Source organism: Argiope bruennichi, chromosome 6 (assembly GCF_947563725.1).
Source record: "Argiope bruennichi chromosome 6, qqArgBrue1.1, whole genome shotgun sequence".
Lineage (NCBI taxonomy): Eukaryota > Metazoa > Arthropoda > Arachnida > Araneae > Araneidae > Argiope > Argiope bruennichi.
In genome coordinates this window covers 58,263,837-58,286,339 of record NC_079156.1, presented here as the reverse complement: position 1 = coordinate 58,286,339, position 22,503 = coordinate 58,263,837, and the positions used below count along the sequence as shown (strand labels likewise).

Sequence of the window (22,503 nt, the reverse complement as noted above, 5' to 3'; positions counted from 1 at the left end):
ATCTCTGCTTAAATTAAAACGACTTCTTTTATTTATAAAAATAGAGTGGCCATTCTTTCATGTTTTATTTGACATTTGCTTTCAAAGATAACCAAATATTTCATTCATATATATTACCACCAAAGTGTGAACAAAGAGCAATTATAATCTACATTTGATGGTTTTTAGAATAAATATGAAAATTTTTTTGCTATGTACGCAACCTTCTATTATTGAGAGTATATGCTCACTGCCTGCTTTAACAGACATTAACGTCAGTATATACACATAAGCTTGGTACTCGAAGGATATTCTGTCATTTGGATGTGTATATAGGTAATCTTCGTTTGCTGGACAAATAGTCCTATCGACTCCTAGATTATGTAAATGAAAAATTACCGATTCAGAGATGTTTTTTTCTCTTTCCATGGTGAACATAACAATGTAATGGGGCCAAGTTACTTTTACTACGATGACCTTCTATTATTATTAGAAGAATTAAGCTGTAGCCGACAATGTCTTTAGACAGTCATTCAATTAAAACCCCGTATGCTTAGGATAAGCGGAGAGGGTAATTTCAATGCGTTCTTACCAGGCAAGTACATTCTCCACTTCTGTCCAGTTTTTGAACTGAGATCTATACGGCACCTCAAATTTAAACCAGTCAGCTTAATTGAAATAAATTAGAAGGAATCTCACGTTCAGAAGAAATCTCAATTTCTTAAATTTACAGGATTTGAATCACAAATGCAGAATTTTTAATGGTATTTTAAAATTTTACTTGCCTTATTTTTTAAATTGAATGTTGCTTATTTATCACAATATCAAGGTCATATAATAATAAAAATCAAAATCCCAATCATTTTTTAAAAATAAATTTCTCATTGTCAGTTTATATAAATCCAAGATATTGAGTTCAATGCTAGGAATTCAGCAAAATGCCATTATTTCTTTCTTTAACCATTACTTAATAAGTAATTGCCCTTCACACTTTGCACTCCTAATATGCTTTTAACAATTACAGAGAAACAAATACTAGATGTTTGAAACATCGTTTACGGTTGATTGAAATTGTGAAAAAATAAGCTAAATAAATCTATTGAAATTTTTCATTATAAAATAAAAATGTAAATAAATTAATATGAAATGAATTTTGCAAAATAATTTTTAAATGAATTAAAATTAAAAAATATTAATCTAAATGAATGTCTTTTTCCTTTCTTTATTAAAAGAACGTGATTTTCCCTGAAAAACTGTGTCATTGCCAAAAGAAATAAAATGAAAAAAAAAATTCAGAATAAGTATTGATTTATCATAAATAAAACAAAAAAATTGTAATATTTTATTGAGAGTATTAATGGAAAATCTTAGTTCAAAGAGATTTTTTTTATAATCATTTTTCGTTACAGATATTAAAAATTTTTAATACGGAATTAATTTAAATTTTTTGCTGACTTCAGATTTGTTCCGTGAATTTCGAATTTTGAATCACAGTTTAAGAAATCTTGATTTGAGCAAATATGGATTGAACCACCACTTGAACCTATGGCTGAATTTATGTTTTAATTCTAAACAATTCTAAAAGAATATCAAAATAAATTACTTTTCTTGTAGGAATAGATTTCCATAACATCCTTCTAATAAAACGAGCAATTTTTATCAGAATGTTTCTCAAAAATAAAATTAAAAGATGCTTTATTTACTCAATCAGGTGTGCATATATACCTAGATAGAGCAACAGCTTGTAATTTTGTCTGAAATTTTTACAATGTTTTAAAATTATTGGAAAAATAAGAAATGAAAGAAACATAAATTTTAAAGGAGGAATTGAGAATAAATTGATTACTGACTGTAAGAAAATCAAAACGCTTCCAACGGTTTTGCAACTTTCGGAAACCCAGTGCGCGTCTCTAAGTAAGAAGTATTACTATGCTCACTCTAATCCTGAAGACCCAAGAAACGGTAATTTGCTTATTCCTATTTTTTAAAAGAAGACATAGTATTAAGGAGTTGTTGCAAAGCTTTCTAATCTCTCCATCAAATGATGCGAGATAGACTTCCATACTTCTAGGACACTCATTTTCAATTTACCCACAAATTCTTGCCAAACATTCTGGATTGGTTCTATAAAATTATCAAAAATGTCTTGCTTGTCATCTGTTTCCACTGGATCCTCTTCTGAACCTGACAGTAGAGTCTCACTTTCGTTAGAATGAGAATATCTATGGTTTTCATCCAGAGATATCTCCACAGTAACCGTTGCTTCGTTTCTGGCAAGTTCCTCTTCAGCAGTTGTTACAGTTGTGGATTCAGTTGATGTAGTTGTTGTCGTTGAAGTTGGCTGAAACGTTTCCTCGGAGATGGTCTTGGTGACAACTTGTATCTGTGGGAAAGTGGCCGGCTCTACTACCTTGAGAGGATCATCTTTTTTGTTGGAAGGAGAATCAACTTCGTTGCTTTCCGTGCCATCGTCTAAATGAAGATTCACTGCATTCGACGACTGGTCATCAATGTCGTTTCTTTCAGAAAGGGTTGTTGGTGTCTCGTTAGTTGAAGCTGAATTTTCCAATGAAACATTGGAAGCATAGTTCAGGATAGTTTCTTGATTTCCTACATGGATATAATTTTCCGTTTTGTCGACTGCAGATGGAGTAAAGTTGAGAGCATGTATACTGAAGATTCCGTTGTATGCTGGCAAATAACTTGGTACTCCTTGATGAATGCCTATACCTCTAGATTCTAAGCCCTGAAAAGCAAGAAAAAAAAATGTGAATAAAATTAAGAATAAAAATCTATGAAATACAGCGATTTTTTAGGGAAAATTAATTTAAATTGATGCATATTTAATGAAAAAATAAATATTTTAACTATTTGACTTTGTATTGATACATTCATCTGTTATTTTATGATTATGTTATAATGAATCATTATATCATTGTTCTTTTTTTTAAGAATCAGCCTATAGTGATAAAAAATATCGAAAAAAAATTCAAGAGTCCATGCAAATAATTTTTAATTGTTAAGTATTACAGTTCATCCGCTGATCAGATTTCAGTCATTAAAATGTTAACTAATTCCAGATTTCAGTTATAAATATTAATAATTGCTAAAATTGTAAAAGATATTACTTCCTAAGAGTTTTACAAATAATGAATCATATTATCGAGATGGATTTATATTGGTACATTAGCAGATATGTAATGAATGATTTGCAATGTTTAGGATTCACAAGCAGTATTTCTGATTTTTATATCCTTGAGAAGAACAGGGGCTTCTCCACACTGTTCATTATTTTGTAGACAATCAAGATATTGTACCTACGTCTATTTGCCATGAAACAATTTCTAGGCTTAAATTTCTGCAGTCTTAATTTTCTATTTCTGCATCAATTAGGCATAAAAACACTTTTCCATTGCTTATAATAGCTATCTTTTCCATACTAATATTAAAAAAAAGTTTCTTTTTATTAAAAAGTTATTTTTATATCGTTTACAGTTTATTGACACACAAAAATATAAATGGTTTCCTATTGAATATTTGTTAAGTGACATTTGTAAAAAATAGTCTTTTTTATTAATTAATAAAAATCCCAACAAACAATGATTTTATGGCATTTAAGATTAGTGAAGAGAAAAAAAAAATAGTGATCATTCTTAGTTGACATACCAGCAGACTATGTGAAAATAGAGAAAGTTTTAAATTAAAGCTCAACAAAAAGAAAAAGAGTTCAATCACCATGTCCCCAAAATTTACAATCGTTCTAAATTGTAAGCATTGAAAAAAATCTTATAAATTTTAAAAAATAGTATTGTAGGTTTAAAACTACCAGAACTTCAAAAGAATCTCAAATAATTAAATTCTAAAGCATACTGCTCTAACATTAATTAATTTTATTTTATATGCAATGTATTTCATAAAAATCAATAAGTTTTACTGAATAACAAAAAAGTAGAGCTGATGAAATCAATCAGCTCCACTATTCTGAAAATTAAAAGATTTAGTTGCAACAATTCAAAACATGCAGCAAAAAAACTTTTAATTTGCAACAAATATCATACATTATTCTTCTAATTATTTTGAAAATCATTATACATAAAACGCTAACATACGTGGCACAGAAATCGCTCTTATTACTTATTACAGAATGGCAACAATGAAATCTAAACATATCAATGCACGAAAGTTTTAGCAGACTGCTTTATCCAACGTTTTCACAGCTGCACTTAATTTAACAGTTCACTAATTAAATAAAATTATTATATTATAAATGCTGCTCGCCGTGTCAAACACTTCATTCATTCAGAAGAGGTAAGAGAAATTGAGAAATAAATTAGAATTGGAAAGTTTAATAATAGAGAGTAAAAATAGGGTTAACTATCACTATGGATACTTGCGATGACTTATCTATTGGAAATGGATGACTTCCAAAACTATTAATTTCCCAAAAATACGTTTGCATTATCTCAAAACTCAAAAAAAAAAAAAAAAATTCTTTTATGATATCAATTTTATTTCCATACTATTTTCTTTACTTTATTTATGAAAAATATAGGAATCATAAACCTTTTTATGAAATAAAAATTGCCGAAATCGGTCCATTTGTTGTTCCTAGGGTCTCTGTCAAAATTTTATTTTGCGATATCTTCAAAAATGATGCATGAGGGACAGGAAATTATGATGAACTATCCAGTGCTATGAACTTATACATGAAATTAAAACTGGCAAAATCTGCACAATGGTTTTGCTCTTTCTTTAATTTTGCTAATTATTTTAAAAATTATTTTTAATGTTCAATAGTTCGCGACAACGACGCGAGTGTGTTACAGATTATATGCAATTGTACCAAATCATCTATCTAATTAGATGACCCCTTCGCTACTATAATTAAGAGATAACAAAAAATGGGCCATTTAACTAGATAGTTGGCCCAAATATCAGGCTTGAATCGTGGAAGAGAACGAGTTAATATTTAATCACTCATAAGGTTTAGGTGTATTCATCTAATGAAAGCAGTTCAAAAATAAGATTTAAAAAATGTTTTTATATTTTTAATTTTTTCTCCGAATCGATTTTGATGAATTTGTATTAGGGATTTTATTTTAAGATTAGATTACTTTAGATTAAGGAAAAAATAAATTACAGCTAGGTTCATATGATGTTAAACTTTTGCTTTTTTCATAATCTAATTAAATGACATTTCCTGTTTTCGAGAATGATCTGTTTTACAGATTCAATTGACAATTCATAGAATACTTGAGGTGTTTGTGTATTAGGGATGATTTTTAGATAATGATATCTTTGGATGTTTTAATTTCAGCTGCGATGGAAGTGATGATTTAATTCTTATATGAAGCACGGGCACCACGATTAAGAGATCAAATTTTTTTTTGAATTAATTGAATTTTTCAGTATGATTTGTTATAGCTTCAAGAATGTATAACATTATCACAAGGCACTATTTATTTATTTATCAATTTGAATGCAATTCTATTCGAGATCATAAAAATGTAAAACTTAGCATATTTCTACTATTGAATGTGTGTGTTGATGATCTGAAGGCCAGGCCCGCAACTACCAAATTTGGCACACACATACTTTGGAAAATGGAAAGGTACACCTAAAAGCGAATTTTTTTTGAAATTTTAATTAGAATTTTTATTTATTGAAAATTAATCTGAATTTTGCTGTTTTTCCATGATAAATATCAAAAATATTATTGCACAAAAACAAATTTTATACCGCAATTGACATTTGATAAAATTTTTAACAATTTTTAAATTTTTTCACCTTAAACAGTAGATTACATTGTTGCCTATTTAGTTCATTATTTCATGAAATATTTAATCGAGTGATTCTCTTCATTTGGTGAAAAATGAGAAAGGAGGGTTCCATTTTACATCTTACAAGACGAATAACAAAATGAAGTCACAATAAGTTTAGAAAATAGATGAACTGGACACTTTAGTCTTTTATACACTGTGATATTATGGAGGCAGGGTTTCCATTAAAAAGATTCAAGTGCACAATAAACATAATTTAAGCAAGACATTAAAATAACACGATTTTATTGTCAATCAATTTAGCGGTATCATGGACGTGAAGTCGTCTAAACGATGGATCTGAAATTAAATATAACCCATATTCCTGTGCATCAACTGATCGCCAGAGACGATTAGTCTTGCATAAAAAAACATTATTATGCTTTAATTTAATCATTAAACATTAATTTACCAGCATTCCATGGATTAAAAAAGAATTAAAAATGCAATTGCCTATGTCAATTAAATTTTCGGATATTCCTTTTAAATTTAATCCTTTTTTTTTTTTTTTTCCTACACCTTTCTTGTTCAATTTCTATTTAACACCATTCGATGGAATTTACAGTGTCAGTGGCCTTTGAGAATCCTACACGTGGTTGTCAAACTGAAAAAGGGTGAAGAATAGTTATCGCCATACGATGAATAATTAATGTCGACCTTACCATGCTTCCGCTTTTGGGGGTTCCTAAAATAGCTATATGGAGAGAATAATCATAATAACAATTGTCGACGGTAAACAGGTGTCCAATTGACTCTCAAATTTTTGTCCGAAACACGCATCATTTGGGAAGTTTAAAATGAAAAGAATCGGAACGCGAACCTGGCTTTTGTCTGGCTGGCCGGACAATGGGGTGGTTTGTTCCGAGAACTGGACAGTGGAACATAACATGAAAACGATGATCTACTTTTTGTTGGGCGAGGTATGTTGGATAAATAATTGAAAAGAAAAAAAAATGTTGAAAAGAAAAAGAAAGGGAGAAAAAAAGAAGTTCAATTGTGTCTGGTTCGAACGACAATTTCATTCACGTGAGGCCCTGGTGAAAACATGGAAATCAGTTACACGCAATTTACAGTAATGCCGGACCAGAGTCGGTGCCTTTTGATTTGCATACCTTATTTTGTACAATTACGGTTTGGGTGTCCATAGTCTGTATAGAAATAAAACATTTCATTTATGAAATGGTCGGACGCTGTTCATTGTTAAAATGTCTGAAATGTACTATTGAAAGTTACTTTTTTTTTTTCAAAATAAACTATGGATGCCGTCTAATTATTTGTGGGAAAGTAGATATCATTAGCTTCATGAAATCAGCTTTAAAAAAAATATGTTTTTAAAACAATAGCATTAATTTTTTTTTCATTCTAAGCAGTGAGAAAAATATACAGGGTGCTTCATAAAGAAGTATACAGTTTCAATGCATTATAATTTAAGATATTATATGTCACTTGTATGGCATTATTTTAAGTTTTGTTAAAGACAGTCGTAGATGTTCTATGTATGACCCCTTAGAAGTGGCCGTACACTTTCTTTCTGGTCACTGCATAGAACAAATTTACCTTAGGGGAATTTCGCATGTATGTCATTGAGAATTTGTGATTTCTCTCTTCCCCAAAAGTGTAATATTGTGCTTGTGTACCTTTCCATTGACAAGAAATGTTGCTTCAGCAATGAAAACTAAGTGATCGGCAAAATCATCATTTTCAAAATGAAGCTACATATCGACAAAAAAATTGAAAACGCTTTTGTTTGCCAAAATCATTCAGATTTTTCAACACTTGCACTTCGTATGGAATCCTTTTTAGCTTCTTTCTCAAAATTCTCCAGATAGTGGGCTGAGAAATCTGAGCTTCATGACTCACCCTCTGAGTTGATTTTTCCAAAGTTCGTTGAATGACGGAGTAATTCCATCCTCCAAGATTCCTACGATTTATCCTTTACAGTAGTAAAGGATAACAACCAGTAGTTTTAAATTTTTCATGTCATTGATAGATAAGTTTTCTAACTGGAACTTCTTTTCTGAATTATGATCGAAAATGCCATTGCACAACAGTTGCGGTTTCGGTTTTACTAAATTGAAAAACGCAAAAAAAAAAAAAAAAAAAAAAAAAAAAAAAACTTTTTTCACTTTAAACGCCTAGTCACATGACACACATGGTACTGCCTAAGTGATTTCTGTCAAGGGCGAGACACAAATTTTAAGAGTACATATACCTTACAATTCCCTAAGGTGGTTCGTGTCTTTGACTGTTACTATTTTACAGCATCTGCAAATTGTATATTTCCTTATAAATCACCCTGTATATTTAAATATTTACAATTTTCCCTACTCATTTTCGTATTTAAAAATTAAAATACTTTGATTGTATTTGTTGAATCTATGTTATCAGATATATGATATAGAAGGAAATAAAAATTTTCTCAAAGTTTCAATTGCATTCAAATATCTGAAAAGCTAAAGTTCAAATGTTTAATACAAATCAGCCCCATTCCAAAAAATAATTCACATTTCAAAAACGCAGATAAATAACATGACGCTTTGTACGCACCACTTTTATTATAAATGTGATAGTATAAATTTGTAAATGTGATGACAGCGACTTTAAAATATTTGATTATCTCTGCTATAATCAAATTTCTAGCACGTAGAAAGCTATGATCGAATCGACTGTACTCTTATGGATTGTTTATTGATTTTTGTGGTTTATTGGTGCAAGAGTCATATTTGGCTATACTACGCCAAGGAAACGGTAAAATTAAATATATAAAACACATATCAAAATTTAAAAGCGACTTTATCAGCCAAAAAAACAAAAATAAAAACCCGCATAAAACGTGACAATGTAAAAAATTATTGAGAAATTAAGGCATCTGAAAGTGGAAAAATGGGGTAAAAAAGCAAAACAATGAAGCAATGTAAAAAGTGTAAAACAAACACCATCAGGTATAAAAAACCATAATTGGAAGTATAAAACGAATCATTTATAGAAAGCTAAAAACATTTGGGTGATATTTTTCATCCACCAAGTCTTTTAAAGCTGAGGATAACGAACCAAATAAACGAACTCAATGTCGGTTAAAAAGAAAGAGCATTCAATTAAAATATGATGAATAGTAGAATCAACATTGCATCCTTTACATATAGGAGCATTTTCTCCAAAAATAAGATGTTTGTGGGTGAAACGAATGTGTCTAAACGGAGACCAGTTATTTTGATATCCATCTCACATATAAAAAGAACAAGCCACAAACCAATGTCTTTTTTAATGAAATGAAATTTATGATGGTTCTGGTACTCTTAAGGAATAACTTAAAATAAACTGTTTTACTTGTAAGAATCGTGATCTAGGCGCCCTGGATTCGAGTTCTGGTTCGGGCATGGTTATTCTTCATCTGTGAGATGTGTGAATGTGCCCCCCCCCCTGTAAAAAGGGGCTGTGCAAGCGAATGCGATGCGTGAATAGCTAAGACGTACTCTTGGCCCTAGTTGGCGCTACTAAAAAACAAGAGACGCACCTCGGCTTAAAATTGCTGATTTCGTCAGCAAGCTTGTACATGGCAAGTGCCATTAGAAACAACAGCAACAACTTGTAGGAATTACAGAAAATTCCGCTACAAAATAAAAATTTTGCTTTAAATATGAATTTTAATACAAAGACAGTCAATTTCTAATATTTAAAAGTACTTTGCAGTGTAGTTATTCAATATTCTGTTTAACAAATATCGGGGGAGAATTTTTTAAAGTTCAGATACAGAATTTTTTTTTCAATACTTTTTACTATTGTTGGGTCAATGTCTGTTTACAATGTGAAAATCAGGCAGTACTTGATCTCTCCTGAAGGGACCACGTTCTGAGTGTTTGATATTCCAAACTGATAAGGTGGTTGTGAGTGATGGTATTATTTTTTCCTTAACCTTTTGTACACATTCTTACGTTTAAATAATCAGAAATTGATTTTTTATAGACCTATATTTCTTTCGTAAAGTGGTTTAAAATGAATTAATCCAACTTTGACCAGCGTAGTGAAAGCAGTGGCGTTAAAATTGTTTTATGATATAAAAAATAGACAGTTATCAGTTCTGTTAGCTATAGGAAAGATCATCACTTGGAAGATGAGCTTACACCTAGAAACCCCAACAACTATTTTTAAGTCAATTAAAATTAGTTTTAATCGAATCAGCTTTAAAGTGAAAAAATTGTGAACTTCATCAAATCCTCATCTCCAAACCCCATCACTGATATATAAATGTTGAAGCAGACAGTTTTTCCGGAAAAATTTTCTAAACAAAAATATATCTCTCTTCTTGAAATTTTATTTTTATTTATTTATTTATTTTTTGATTGCTCGAATGGATAGCTGAGGCAGAACTGTGGTATTGGCAGCGTTCGGTGTGATCTCCAGGTGCATTGACTTTATCAGAGCAGATGGGCATTTTTCCTTGAATTTTCCCCCGGTTTATGTGATAGCACGTTTTCACGGCGATTGGAAGTCTGTAAATACCATATGCTTCTGTAAAACTTAATGATTGTACTAGAAAGGGTAGGAGTAAGATTTTGGAGATTGAAGGCTTTAGGATAGTAGCTGATCATTCTATTAAAGAACAATAATTCAGTTTGTAGCCCTAAAACAAATTACTGATTTGTTAAAATTATTAATGTAATCAAAAAATATTTCAATAGTTTTTTAATATTTAAACTTTTTTGCTTAACTATTTATTTTGCTTGAAAATTTGAATGTTATATAAATCTGTGAATAATACAAATGGAAACAGGTATAAGAAAAAATATAGAAACACAACACTATTCTTCCAGTCATTTTATCAATACAAGAACGAAAAGTTTTTGAAGAATTATTAAAATTCAAAATTTTAGACAAAAATGGTTCTGAAATAAAAAAAAATAATGAAAATGAAGTAAGCAAACATATAATATAGTGAATAAGCCAAGGCAGTAAACCAACGTTGCAATGCTGAATATTTACAAACAATTAAATGTAACACATTAAATCGAAAATAAAGAAACTGAACAAATGGCAATGGCATCCAAATAGCTTTTTCAATAGGAAAAAAACCTGAACGGGAACTAATTCCGGAATTTCAGCAGAAAAAAAAATTCTTTCCCTGGAATACCGGATTGAAATAAACAATACAAAAATGAAAACAGAATGTCAGTAAAAACTATTATTAAGCCAACAGAAAACCATTTAACCAAGAAAATGAGAGAAAAAAATACAGAATAAAAAAGATTTAAAAAAAGTCAGAATTTGGAGTGTCAAAAATATTTTGCAGAATATGACTCCTTAGGATCAAAGGACTGTCTAAAATTTAAACTTCGTAATTTTTAAAAAATATATTGATAAACCGAAAAAAAATTTATTATTGACATCATTTATATCCTTTTAAAAATAAAAATAAAAAGTGCATTTTACATTGAATTCGTGAAATTTTTATTGATTATTCTTTGAGATATTATAAATTATGGAAATTATTCTGTAGTGCACATAAGACTTCAATGCCGAACGACTCAGTTTTCAGTTCTCAAATTTTTTTTAACAAAAAGACATGTGTGGATTCACTAAAAACCGTTTTTATATTAATTGCAGTTTCATCATTTCCACTGCACTTTAAAACTAAATTTTACTGGTGCTGAGAGAAAATTAGAGAGATGCATAGTACAATGAAAGAACGGCTTAAGGTCTACATAATAATATGAGTGAATGATATGACTATGAAGCTTAAAAATATTTTGCTGAAAAATCTATTATGAGAGCAAGTTACATAATATATTAATTGAACATTTTAGTGAGTATTAAAACTGCCGAACAGTCTGGTCGCCAAAGGCGGCTAGTATAGAATAATCCAATATAGTGAAATATAGTAAATAATTTGTTTAACAGCCTTAACCAGTTTACAATCATGTTCAACACATAGAAGTCAGTGATTAACTCTCTTATGTGAAAGCACACATACACATTTTGTGGAGGGATATACATAAGTTTCTGAAAAAGAAAATATTCTGACGTAACAGATGTAAAATAACAACAGCCAGGCCAAGATAAAATTCTTTCAAATTAAAAAAAAGTTCACAGCCAAAAAAATATTCAAGAAGAAGAAACAAATTCACAGAGACAATACAAATAGGGTTTTAATAATAAAATACAGTACTTATAAAATTGTATTATTTAATGCGTATGCATAATGTGATGTCAAAATGAAAATGAAACCAGCTCTTTAATTAATATCAAAAGTGTAATTATTTTCTTTTTTTCATTTGAATTTTTAAATCATGATACTCACGGATCTTTTACTCTAAATATATATATATAAAAAAAGGTTAATGTAATTTAAGTTTAATCAAGAGTTAAATATAATATTTTCTGAACTGGAGGAGAAAACTCCAAGTAACTGCAAATGAGTAAGTAAGTATACAAAATGTTGGATTTACTTATTCTTTTCAGTAAAAGAAAGTTTTCACATCATCATTTTGTATTAAAGAAAATCATAAATTAAAATCAGAATGATAATTCAATTTAAATTCGATATTGGTTAACAAAGATTTCAAATGCGGGCGGCTCGAATACTTTTTTCAGAAATCTTTATTTAATGTATTACATCGTTTTTAAGTCTTATTCATAGAGCCTTTTATAAACCTCTACCTGTACTTTACTTTATATGCAATGAATAAACAATAAAAAATAAAGGAAAAAGAAGGGAGGAAAAAAAGGACTACCATTTTTGATGATTTTAAATACTGTATAATTAAATATTTACATTACTTGCTTTGTCATAGATATCTTTATAATTTCTTTTTTTTTATAATTCCTTCTTTTTCACTTCACTTAGTTCTTTTCTCTTTCAGTTCATCCATTTAAGCCTGTCATTCACGAGCGCTCAACAACATGCTAATACTTCCATTTAAAGAAAGCCTAACTCTACTCCTCTACCCAGCTTCTACGAATTTCATAGTGGGCATCTCGCCAATGTTTGTCCAATACCGTTTCTTTCGTTTAAAATGTACACATTCACGAGATAGCCATGCTGAAGCTGTGTACCAACGACCCGTAAAACTTTAGACGGGTCACGCTTTCCCCTGTTTCCCCTCTCTTGCGGTTTTCTGGGGTTCTTTGATGCCTGGACAGTTTACTAACAAAGTGTCGGTAAACTAGACAAACATCAAAGTACCTGAGAAAACCGCAAGAGAGGGGAAACAGGGGAAAGCGTGCCTCATCTGCTGGCGGACAGGTTGTTGGAACGCGGCTTTAGCTACTCCTCTCTCCACATGCTGCTCCCACTGTATATCTGCAACGATTCCTCAAGTTACCTTCCAAATGGTATTGAAAGATGGTCTTGATCAGGTATCTAATTTTCTGGTCCGAATTTAGTCAAAAAAAATTCGAACCAGTTTCCACTTTAAAAATTGGTTTCAGTGTGCTGTAATCAGTTCGATACAGCAAGAGTCTATCCTTTATCTACTTATCGTGAAGTTAAAAGCACTTTATAGGAATAAGAAATTTCCAAATGCATTTGAAAATTTCCTAAATTTTGATTTATTCAGTGGATGCAGTGCTCTTTCAAAAAATTGAATTCGATACGATATTTATGGTGAATTTCTGCAACCTTAGTAAGTTCTATTACCTGAATGTAAAAGTGTATATGTCTTGATATGATAAGACGGATATTTTTTTTCCCCATCAATAACCACTTTTAAATATTATTTCTGAAAATAAAATATTTGATTGAAAAAAATAAACTTTTATTTAAAAAGATACTTTGAAAGATCTTGGAAAAGAAAGCTTTTCTTTAAACTATTGAAAATAACGGAGTTGATTTATATTACATAGGTCATATCATTTAAATAATCGTGCTTTGAATTATTTCATTGATCTATTACATTTTAGAACATATCGTATTTTCGCTTCTCTTGACATTCTTTGCCCATCAAAGTTCATGAGCGAAGAATCTCAAAATAAAAATTTTTACTGGTTAATTTTAGATGTAGTGACGTATAAGGATGAGAGCAAATCAATGTAAACGTGACAGTAAAATTATTTTTTGCATATAATAACTTTTTGAAAGGAACAAAAACTTGACAAGGGCAATGAATAATCAATATAACGAGAAATAGCAATTTACATCTTATTCTTTCTACATGATTTACTGATAAAAAGTTCCTTGTAGCCTTCTTTCCATCTTTGCATTAGGGCCGCAGTGGCCTGGTGGTAAGGTCTCGGCTAGTGAGCCTTAGGGTTTCAGATTCGAAACCCGATTCCACCGAAGAACCGACATGTAAGGGGGGGGGGGGTTACACGTTAAATCCGTCATGCCAAACGTCCTCCCACTAGTGTGGTGTGGAGAGGGGAGTGCCAGCTTAGATGTCGTTTTCGTCATCTGACCGCGGTTCAAAATTACGAGGTCCGTCCCAAAATAGCCCTAGTGTTGCTTTACAACGGGATGTTAATATAACTAAACTAACACAAGTCAATTTCGGAACAAGTTTTCTAACCTTGAACTTGGATTTGATAAAGAGGATAGCACCTGTTACACTACATAAAAAAAAAAAAAAAAAAAAAAAAAAAACTCTTGATCTAGGTCTATTATTTATAAGTTTTCAGGCGGAATCTAGTCTTGAAGCTGCTACCCTCCTGTCACAAAATTGAAATTCGAGTCATCAACTATGTTCGTTAAGAAATTTTTTTTTTAATAAAGAATTAATTCCTTCTGGTACTGATTCTAAAACCCACCATTGTAAAAATTATTTTGTAAGTAAGTTTTATTTTTGTCAGCCTGATCTCCTCTTCGTTCAAGGGGAGTGCCAGCTCAGATGTCGTTTTCGTCATCTGACCGCTGTTCAAAATGACGAGGTCCGTCCCAAAATAGCCCTAGTGTTGCTTTACAACCTGACGTTAATTTAACTAAACTAAACTCCATCTTTGCATTTGTGATTCAATTACTTTTTTTTTTTTTTTTTTGGTTTACTTGATTTAGCTTTAAATTTTGTTTTTAAAATTTCAGAATAATCTTGCACATTTATCTCGAACATCTAGAATGAATAATCATCGGGTGTGGTCCCCTCAAACCTTTCTCGCTAATTCTCTAATGAATATGCTTTTGAATTATTAAACGCATTCTACTCACGAACAATAGTTACGAAAAAGAGTATTATTCTGTGGTATTCGGCGATCTTTTTAGGGATTAAGTGTTGAAATAAGATTTATGTACAATAATCGGGATTTTGAATGTATATTTTGGAAGCCTTTTTTTCCAACTGATTGGACACAGAACTACAAGAACTATAATTGTAGTCACAAAATCACATATCAAATCTTATATATTTGAATCAATCAGCCTTGCCTTTACATGCTTGCGAAAGTACAGACTGACAGACGGTCAACATCTTGACGGATTTGTTGACCATTTGAAGTTGATAGGTATCTAGACTTTGGATATTAAATCTATGTGCCAAATTTTGTCCATCCACTTCTCTCCTTTTTACATTTAATGCATTTATTTATATTCGAACAGAATTCCTCTGAATTGATTTGTTCGAATTTTGATAGAAATCTGCAAATTCGAAATATAGACCACGCACTAAATTTTATCCGTATAGTTTTAATCCTTTTTCAGTTATTGTGTACACAGCCAGGTAGATACAATTTGGATTGAGACAGATGCAAAACGTGAAGATTCATCGAAAAAATGAGTTCGTGTATTTTGATGATTGCAATACTTCCTTCTTTTGAATACAAGAAAGTAAAAAAAACACCATAGATTAGTATGGTAATTATTGTAACCGAATATTCTGTCAGTAAACATTCTGATAACGAAAGTTAACATTGAACTACATATTGTTACAAATCTGTAATTTTGCTACCCGGCACGAATAGTGTCATCGTAAGAAAGACCGTTGTACGATCTGTCCTGTGCATGCTGAGCGGGTGCCGCGTCAATGACCTCAGAGCTTGGCGAGGATTTGGCGGCTTGGCGATGAATTTGGCGAGTTTGGCTACTAAATGGATAATACCGGAAAGTATTATCCATTACCGAGAAGTTCCCCGATCCATCCAGTAATAACCGAGATACACCCAGGTACGCCCTGATTGGTCTGAAGTTTCTATCCCCGCCTCCCGGAACTATAAAAGACGAGCACTCTGAAGCTGGGAAGAAGTTGTGTGTATCGTGAGAAGTTGTGTGTGAGAGGCGCCGGAGTCGCCGACAAGTAAAGAGACTGGAGGATTAGACAGCAAGCAAGCTGCTGAACTAGCGATTAAATGTGCTGCGTCATTACGATTTATCGGCGGTATTTATTGTAGGAGAAAATTTTTCGTAACAATATGTTGTTAAGCAATCATGTCAACTGTATGATTAACCCTCTACCCAGAACATTTCTGGAAACCTGGTTATGCAAAACACCCAATATAATGATCACTAACCCAGCAAAATACGATTCTGTTTCATTGGGAGTGACATCATATTCTTCAGTAAGCAGAATGTGAAAATTTAGAATACATTTTGGATAAAAATTGTTTAATTTAACGAATTTAAAATAGAGGTATTATGTACTATTCAGGAATTTGGTTTTCCATTTAATTTTCGTTTTTATTGTTAAAGTGAATGTAAGCGATCAAGGACTGATATTTCCACTGGAGGGTTCATTCTCATCCCCTGACTACAGGTATCCTATCTCTATTATCATTTATCAAAAGATTTTCAGACTTTTAATTAGTTTTTTAATTAAAAGTAACAAAAAATAAACATTTAAATTTTTTTCAATAATTTTGATTACGTTGTTGCACAAAAAACATTTTAAAATCAATTTAGGCTTTTTAGTGATATTCACATTATATTCATACGCTGTTTTCCCTAATTAAAAAAATTAAAACATGTTAATTTTTTTAACAAAATTATTTTACATTGTTCTATTTACTGGATTTATGAGCACACGCATTGCGACAATAAATAGACACATTCTTTGTATGGACGCCACTGCAGCTAAATGGTTAACAAATTTTGAAAAGAAACGAGGATAGATGAATCAAACTTAAAATACCATCATGCTGAAATGTTTTAGATTAGAAGTTCAAATCTCCTTAAAAAATTTTTTCCCTTCCTAAACAAGAAGAATATTCATATTCATATTTCCAAAATCTTTCAATTCTGTTTATTAAATATATTTATCAAAATTATTCAAACGAATTGTATCAAATTCTGCCTTAAAATCGGAATCATATTATGTAGTCATCGAATGCATCAACCTTTATGCCAACAAGGCGACCATCGATAAGCAGATGAAATCGATTCTGAACTTTCAAAAATTGTGGTTGTTTGGGCTTAATAATCGATATATTATTATTTATTTCCAAGATTTATGAAAGCTATTCGGTATGTTATTTGTTAAATTAATACTATCTAACTTTTTTCGAGCTCATGTAGGGATTTTGAAGGTTATTTTTAATTTTATTTTGCACGTAATTGTAAGTAGTTCATGATTTTTTTATTTTCTGAATAACAGCATATTGTTTTTAATCTGATTAAAAATATTTGGTAGCGTTAAACCACAGTTGTCACAATAATAGTTGTCATCTTATTGTTTTGTTCATTAATGTAATTAATATCCTAAAATACTCACCAATAACTATAATAAAAATGGCATTAAGAGGTAACCGATTGGAAACTAGTCACCCTAATTTTGATGAAATTTGGTATTGATTCTATTAAGAAAATAGAAGTATGGATAGTCTAAATGCTAAAGGTTCAAATGTTGTTTCAAATTCAACTAAAAAGCGTAGAATTTTTTAACTTACTTTTGATACGATAAATTTATTTAAATTTAATTTGTTCTTGTTGCGTGTTGATAAATATATAGAAGAATATATAGAATAATATAATATATAGAATAATATATAGAATATAAATATATAGATAAATATATAGAAGTTTTATTATTATCAGCATTCTATATTTAACTGCTTGAACGCATTTTTGTCGAATATTCTGTTATCAGCATTTTATTTCAAAGAAGCGTCAATGTCAATTAGTGTTTGATGCCATTCATAATGTTATGTTTTTTTTTGGTAATTTTTTGCTTAATATTATTCATAATGCTAAAGGTTCAGATGCTGTTTCAAATTCAACCATAAAGTTTGGAATTTTTTAACTTACTCTTGATTTGATAAATTTTATTTAAATTTTGTTTGTTCTTATTGCATGTTGTTAAATATATAGATTTTTTATTATTATCAGCATTCTATATTTAACTGCTTGAACCCATTTTTGTTGAATATTCTGTTACCAGAATTTTAATCCAAAGAAGCGTCGATGTCAATTAGTGTTTGATGACATTCATAATGTTATGTGTTTTTTTGGTAATTTTTTGCTTAATATTATTCATAATGCTAAAGGTTCAAATGTTGTTTCAAATTCAACCATAAAGTTTGGAATTTTTTTAGTTTACTCTTGATTTGATAAATTTATTTAAATTTTGTTTGTTCTTGTTGTGTGTTGATAAATATATAGAATTCTGTTGTGTTGTTGTTCATCCCACCTGGTTGACAGTAACATCAAAACATATATAGAATTTTTATTATCAGCATTCTATATTTAACTGCTTGATCGCATTTTTATCTAATATTCTGTTACTAGCATTTTAACTCACATGTCAAATAGTGTTTAATCCCATTCATAATGTTATCTTTCTTTGGGTCATTTTTTGCTTAATATTATTCATAATGTAATATTTTCCTCTGTTATTTTGTGATTAAATCAGTTCTTCTTTTGATTCTAAATTAAATTAGACAAAAAAAAAAAACCCACGAGATTTAAATCTCTAATTTTGAAGAATACATAATGACGAGGATTTAGGCTTTATTAATTTATCTTTAAATTATTGTCAAAAATTTATTTTTGCTATAAATCTGCTTTTCTACTAATTTTTTTATAATAATATTTTATGAAAAAAGTAGATTTCTAAAACTACTTCACATCAGAGCCAATTGTGAGAAAAATGTTAATTGCATATTGTTAACATATATTTAAAAAATGTACATATAAAAATATACACCAAAATATTAAATAGCAGTGATAATATACGCACAAAAATGTATTTAATATCGTAGCAACACAAGTACGGGAACTAAAACAATAAAAATTACTGTCGTAAAATATACAAATTTTTTTAATTCATTAAAATCAGAAAATAAAATTGCGAAGATATAAAATTGGTATCGTTGAAAAACTTATTTTATAATTTTAAAATGATGAAACGATTATTTTTTTATTAATATTCTTCGAAAACCATTGAAGAAAAATTCAAAGATTTCATATAATTTTTCAATAAAGAATCTAATTGAAATTCGGGAAAACCTTTTTTTTTAAGAGCATTCACTATAATCAAGAAATAAATATGATCCAAATTTGGAAGCTCTAAATTCAATGGTCTTCCGTTTAAAATGTTTTGAACAAGTTTTTTAACATTTATGTTGCAAATTATAATTCGTACTATCATATTAAAAAAAATTCTTCTGTGGAAACTTTTACAGATCTTTATTCCTTCAGATATTCTCAGGAAGTAAGCGTTTTGATGAAATGTAAAAATATACAGGTACTTTCTTTTTAGATTGAATTAAAAACTTGAATTACATTACAAGGAAAATGAATGTTTTAGCATTCACATTCATAGACTCGTTTATATTTGTGACAGATGATTAAAATAGTTTGTCCTTTTGATAAAATTGCAGTAATTTTTTTGAACAATTTATGATTGTCATTCTTTTATTAATTATGATTAGTTGATATTTGATTTTTAAACTCGTTTTTCAGTAAGGGAGTTAGATGATATAATTTTAAAAAAAAACCAACAAGTCATGCGACTTGTAAAACGGCAATATATTATTTAAATGTATTAGAAATTGTAGAACAATAATTTTCCAAAGTAATATTTAATACGGTATAATATGTCTTTCATATACTAATATCTATCCTTATAGAATTTTATTAAATAGTTAATCAATTTTTGACCAATTCAATAAAATAAATTCTTGATTTTGAACACTAATACGAGTAGACAAAATAGTTGGCTTTGTTGTCTAGACAAATAGAAAACTTTTAGTTTCATTATAATGCTTATTAACAGTCGTTAGATGTGTGTTAAATTTTAGTTTCAGTTCATCGAATAAAAGGTGTCCAAAGTAAATACTTCATTATGTTACGAAGATCAGAAAGTTCATGTACGAGATTTTGAAAATAAAAATTTGAGCATTCTGAGAGTACACAGCTTTGCCCAAGGTTCACAATTTTTACCCGGAGCAGTGTGGAGGAAAGGTGGATTACATTTTAATTAAAGAGTATGCAAGAAAGCTTGGTTGAGGCTACTTTAATTTGCTTTAGTGACATTCAACAGTATCTTACACAAATTTTTCTTCAAAATTCTACAAAGATTAGATTTTGATGGAATCCCTGCTCTCGTAGGGACAGAAGCTCAATAATAAAGAAGCAGGGAGAATATACATGCCCTGGCTGAAACATAAACATGAACCAGTGGGAGTGGTTTAGTTTTAACCAGGGCGAGAGGTTTTTGTTTATTAATACCAGGCATATGGTTATATTACCCGAAAATCGAATTTGTATTTTGGACGCATTTCTCCTGAATTGAAACCAAAATCTGACACAAAACTACAATTGTAGTCACAAAATTTCGTACCAAATTTAATATATTTAAATAATTGTGCTTTTGAATTATCGTGTTTACATGCTTCTGAAAACACAGACCGAGAGATGATTAACCCCTTGTTGGATTTGGCTCGAAATTTGCTAGATGTCTACATTATAAATTTCAAATTTATGTACCGAATTCTGCCTATTTAACACTTTTCATTTTCTAGTTATTGTTATTCAAACAGTCGGACGATTTCTTCTGAATGAATTTTGCACATAATTTGACAGAAATCAACAAATTTGGTGTAAAGGTCCTATACTAAATTTAATCCTTATAGCTCAAAGCGTTTTTAAGTAATCTGTCGCTGACAAATAGACGGATGGACAGTTGATCGACAGACTTTTGATGACCAACTTATTCATCCAGATTACTGATTACTTTAAATGGAATGGGCAAGGCAAAGTGAATATCCTTTTCGTGATGCTTAAGAATATTTTAGTACTTGTTAAACTTTTTATTTTGGTCCTATTTCTTTTATATATGTTTTATCTGACTTAATGTAATGTTAACCCTCTCCAACGCATTTCTAAAAATAATTTGCACCTCCATTAATTAGTGAAATATTGAATCAAACGCAGCTGTCAACACATTCAATGAAGTAGTCTGAAACATCTTTATCATGATTTGTTTACATTTCACCGTTGCTCTTCAACGACAGGCAATAAAAGTGATTTCTGTGCCACGTATTTTAACATCTTTTATTTAGAGATATTTTTGAGTTTAGATTCAGATAATATTTATCAATTGATATATAGCTGTTATTTAAGTTATAATAAAATTTAATTCCTAATTTATTAATAAATTCTCTTAGAGAGGAGTGTTTTATTTATATTTTTTGCCATCTCATTCACCATACATCCGGTCTTGAACAATTAGCTACATAACGAATTATCGAGGAAACCATCAAAAAGAATTACGAAACGTGCAAGGAATTTCACTGCAGACGATTTATTAAATTGATAATTCAGACGATTTCTAAAACGCATACCGACAGTTAAGTATTGCAAAAGAATAAATAATTTTTGTTCGTATCCACATTAAAAATAACATTGCAGTGGCTTATGAGCAACAAAAAAAAAACAACTTTTAATTATAATACAAAACTAAAAATCTTGAATTAATAATTTTTATTATTTTTAATTTAACATTTTTCATAAAATGGTTGCAGATCATGTACAAAACAACCACTGTAAAAAGTAGTAAGCAAAACAGCATTAGGATATTACGAAGGAAAATTTTTTGTTTAAATGATTCTAATCCAGATTTTAAAATGATTTCTAATTTAAATGTGGTAGGATTTCCTGTTTGTTCAGTGAGTTGTCTAACTCCTAAATATTTGAATTTCTGAGATCATACAATGATTTAATTATGAATATTGAGATGCAGTTAATTAATTTATATGATTGAAAGTACCTTCAGTCATTTCAACTTTACAGTCTTTAAGAGCTGTTTACATCTCTAATTTTTATTTCTTGCTAGTTATTTTGTGTCATCTTCGTCGTGCATAACATAATTTTAAACTACTTAAGAAGGTTATTCATGAAAAAAATGTTGTTGTTGTTGTTACTTATGGCACTTTACAAGTTCGCTGACCGATCTGTCGGCTATTTAAGCCGAGTGAGCGTCTCTTGTTTTTTCAGTGGCGCTAACTACGGCCAAGAGTACGACTTAGCTACTTCATGCGCCACATTCTCTTGAAGCCCTTTTTACAGTAGGGCACATTCACACACCTCACAGACAGAACACAGAAGAAGAACAACCAGGGCCGAACCGGGACTCGAACCCGGGACGCCCATACCTCAGGGAAGACACGCTACCTTTATGCCAGGATACCGATATGAAAAACATGAATAGTATGAACTTTAATTTAGACTTGCTGAGTTATATATATTATTGTTGTTATTAATTTGTTTTAGGCTTATACTATGAATTTTATATTAAGTACTAGCCGCCTTTGGCGACCAGCCGGTTCGCCAATCTTAATACTCATTAAAATT

General features: G+C 30.1%; 1 protein-coding gene across 1 annotated transcript in view; it reads right to left on the bottom strand.

Annotated features, from left to right (window-relative positions):
- Window positions 1-1,415: 1,415 nt before the first annotated feature.
- LOC129972982 (uncharacterized) overlaps window positions 1,416-22,503 on the bottom strand; it is a 33,341-nt gene continuing 12,253 nt past the window's right edge. Inside the window, exon 2 of the mRNA XM_056087316.1 lies at window positions 1,416-2,725. Within this exon, the coding sequence (XP_055943291.1) occupies window positions 1,982-2,725 (744 nt within the window). The 3' untranslated portion in view covers window positions 1,416-1,981. The remainder of the gene's footprint in view (window positions 2,726-22,503) is intronic.